General features: G+C 35.1%; 1 protein-coding gene across 1 annotated transcript; it reads right to left on the reverse strand.

Moving 5' to 3' along the window:
- Positions 1-2,052: 2,052 nt before the first annotated feature.
- LOC103572889 (ankyrin repeat domain-containing protein 7-like) lies at positions 2,053-2,757 on the reverse strand. Its single transcript, XM_008551690.1, has 2 exons — positions 2,573-2,757; positions 2,053-2,518 (listed from the first exon to the last, which is right to left on the reverse strand). The coding sequence occupies exons 1-2, from the start codon at positions 2,755-2,757 to the stop codon at positions 2,053-2,055; spliced, it is 651 nt and encodes a 216-aa protein (XP_008549912.1).
- Between the last annotated feature and the right edge of the window lie 249 nt (positions 2,758-3,006).

Genomic DNA, 3,006 nt, shown 5'->3' on the forward strand with positions numbered 1-3,006 from the left:
CCTTGAACAGCTTAGGGACGTCCTGTGGTACTTATGTGGAACCCGCTTCCCGCCGGTTGTGAGTTTAACGTTCCTGGATGAAATATCCTGTCTCACCGGACTACAACTTCCAGTCATCTTCGAGGACCTTTTCACCAAACTCAATCGCGTCGTTGCAGTGCAGCGGAGGCAGTGGATTTAGGCCCAGTTTTCATTGGAGGAACGCCACTGCTCCTACCATGATCTAGGGGACCTGAGCCCAGCTCGAACCCTTTTAAACAACATCCAGGACCTACTGGATAGAACTGCCTAGTTTTTTTTCCTCCTTTTCTTTCGAACCCCCCTTCCCTTTTTTTTGTAATTTCGACTGATTTGGGTACCGAAACAAAAAGATTTTTTTTTATATTTTTGTAAAGCGAATAAATTCTCTTATATTTAACCAAAAAATTTTTTTTTTATACTAACAAAAAATAAATGTTGATATGCCTCTAGATACAAATTATGCATAGCTCGTTGCCTAATATTATTAATAAATTAATTGTTATATAGTATAATTCTCGTTCCTTTCTTTTCGAAAAGGTTTATAGTTTCCTACTTCCCTTGTTTTGCTCGAGGTTGATTTTTACAATATTTGCGGCATTTATAATGTGAGTAATTTACAACCTTCTCTACAATATTATATATTTTTATAATCATAGTAAAATAACCGCTTTTTTTCATTATTATTCACCCTGTTCATTTTCGTTATTTTTCTTCACTCAATTATATAACCGCTACCTTAATTTATTATTGTGACATAGGTTTATAAACGAGAAAAATAAGAGAAAAATTAACAAAACAACCAATCCTAATAAAAGGGTAAAAGAAGAAAAAGGGAATGAAATTCGAGCCTGTATGACGAAGGAAAAAAAAGTGCGGAAGGTAAAATTTCGCGAGATCAGTAAGTTATTTAATTTTCATTTTTCTTTTCCTGACTAACTTAATCATTTTAGTAAAAACAATATTTTATTCTAGATGATTTTTGAACTGTCGTCACTCGTCAGCCCTGGAACCGGGTGTACCGAGGACAGCCAGACTGCAACGTTACACTATCCACAATTAGTCGTATAGTAGCTAATTAATTATCGTCACTACTACCACTACCATTATTATTTTCTGTAATCCTTTACTCTGGCTTTTACATTTGTACAAGACAAATCTCTTTCTTTTATACTTACATTCTTTCTCCCTTTTATTTCCCACTCGATTCTTATTGATGTCCAGTGGAATTATGCACAGCCGTAATTTATCTTTTTTTTTTCTTTTGACTTCAATAGTACTAAAAAAAAAATTCTTTATTTATAGAGTTATTATTATCACTTATTAATTAATTTCTCAAGTTGGAGAAAGAATTTATTAGAGTTTATATAGGGTAGTCTTAAGCCATGGAATGAAAAGCAGCCAAGTAAAAGTTAAAGAATAGATACCGGTACTGGATTTTCATGCACTGAAGATTAAAATTCTTTCTCCCACTCTTTTATTCTAGCTTTACTTTATTATTATTACAACAAAAAGTCAGAGTATGAAATTCGAGTTAATTGTATTGTTTATCAATTTCGTACACAATAATTGATACATTCGAAAATCATATTCCATTATTATATATTTCTCTTTGCTAATTCATGTATTTACGACTATTTCTTTTATTTTCACTTGTTTCCCATGTTTAGAATTATTGGTCCATGCGTGTCATATTGATGAGCTCTTCATTATTAATATTACTAACGGTTTCATCTAGCACATACTTTGGCAAATCTTCTCACGTCATCTTCCTGTTTTTTGATGCATTATTTAGTACTCGCATAGCCCGTTTGATAAGCTTCTCCTTATATCTTGCTGCCATGACTTCTTCCATCATGTCATTCCCATAGTGACCGATCTTCCCTCGTTGAAGCTTTCGGACAAAATCCTTATGTCTTATAAATCGCCTCATACTTTCTGTTCATGCTTTCCACACATCGATAGGTGTCACTTCTCTTTTTCCTTGACGTATTAACACAATTTTCTTCATTTTCTCCTTTTCGTCTCTACATTTTACTTCAACAATTCCAACTCCAAATCCTGGTTTATCATATCTTCTATAACTCTTTTTCTTATGAAGAACTGTCTTATTATCGAATGCGTCCAACTAACGTGTCCCTCAGTGACTGATGATATTTCATCTGGCTCTTTTTCGTATCCTGCAGGCAAAATATCATATTGTCGCGCATATCTGCAATATCGTACCACGTATCTTCCCTTTTTATCTTTTATATTAACATTTGCCCCATTTTCTAGCAGTATCGTTACAATTTTATCACATCCTCTCGCTCCTGCTAGGTGCAATGGTGTTGCCCCGTTATTAGTCGTCTGCTGATTGACATTAGCACCAAATTTTATTAGCATTCCGGATATTTCTATCTTCCTTATATGATCCGGACTATACAAATTGTCTCCCTCATACCGGCGACCTAGAATTTTCTTAAATATCATGAACAGTGGTGTCATTTCACGGCAATACCTATGATTTACTCTAGTTCCTTGTTTTAATTATGTGTTTACTTTTTCCGATTACCCATATTCTACTGCGTAGAATAATGGTGTTCTTCTTTTTTCATCCTCAATGTCCATATTCACATTATGTTCAGTAAACGAATCAAATATTTCCATGTACCCTTGTCGTACATCCAGATGCACAGCTGCTACTTCTTCACGATTTCTAGCCTCTTCTTTGACTCCATTTTGTACAGGTGTTCCCATTCTCCTGTTTCCTGTCTAGCAGCGATGACGAGCTGATGTATCGGTCGATTTCCACTGTCATCGTTACCTGCATTGATATTTGCACCTTGGGCAATGAGTAACCATGCTAATTCCGTGGTTGAATATTTTAAAATTCTACATAATGGAACTATGGAGCAGTGCCCTTATAATAAGCGCGTATCCTTTCCTCTACTCTGGTACATATGACAACCCGTATCGTCTTATTATTGCTGTCACCTCGTCGTTTCT

This window comes from Microplitis demolitor, chromosome 9 (assembly GCF_026212275.2).
Source record: "Microplitis demolitor isolate Queensland-Clemson2020A chromosome 9, iyMicDemo2.1a, whole genome shotgun sequence".
Classification (NCBI taxonomy): domain Eukaryota; kingdom Metazoa; phylum Arthropoda; class Insecta; order Hymenoptera; family Braconidae; genus Microplitis; species Microplitis demolitor.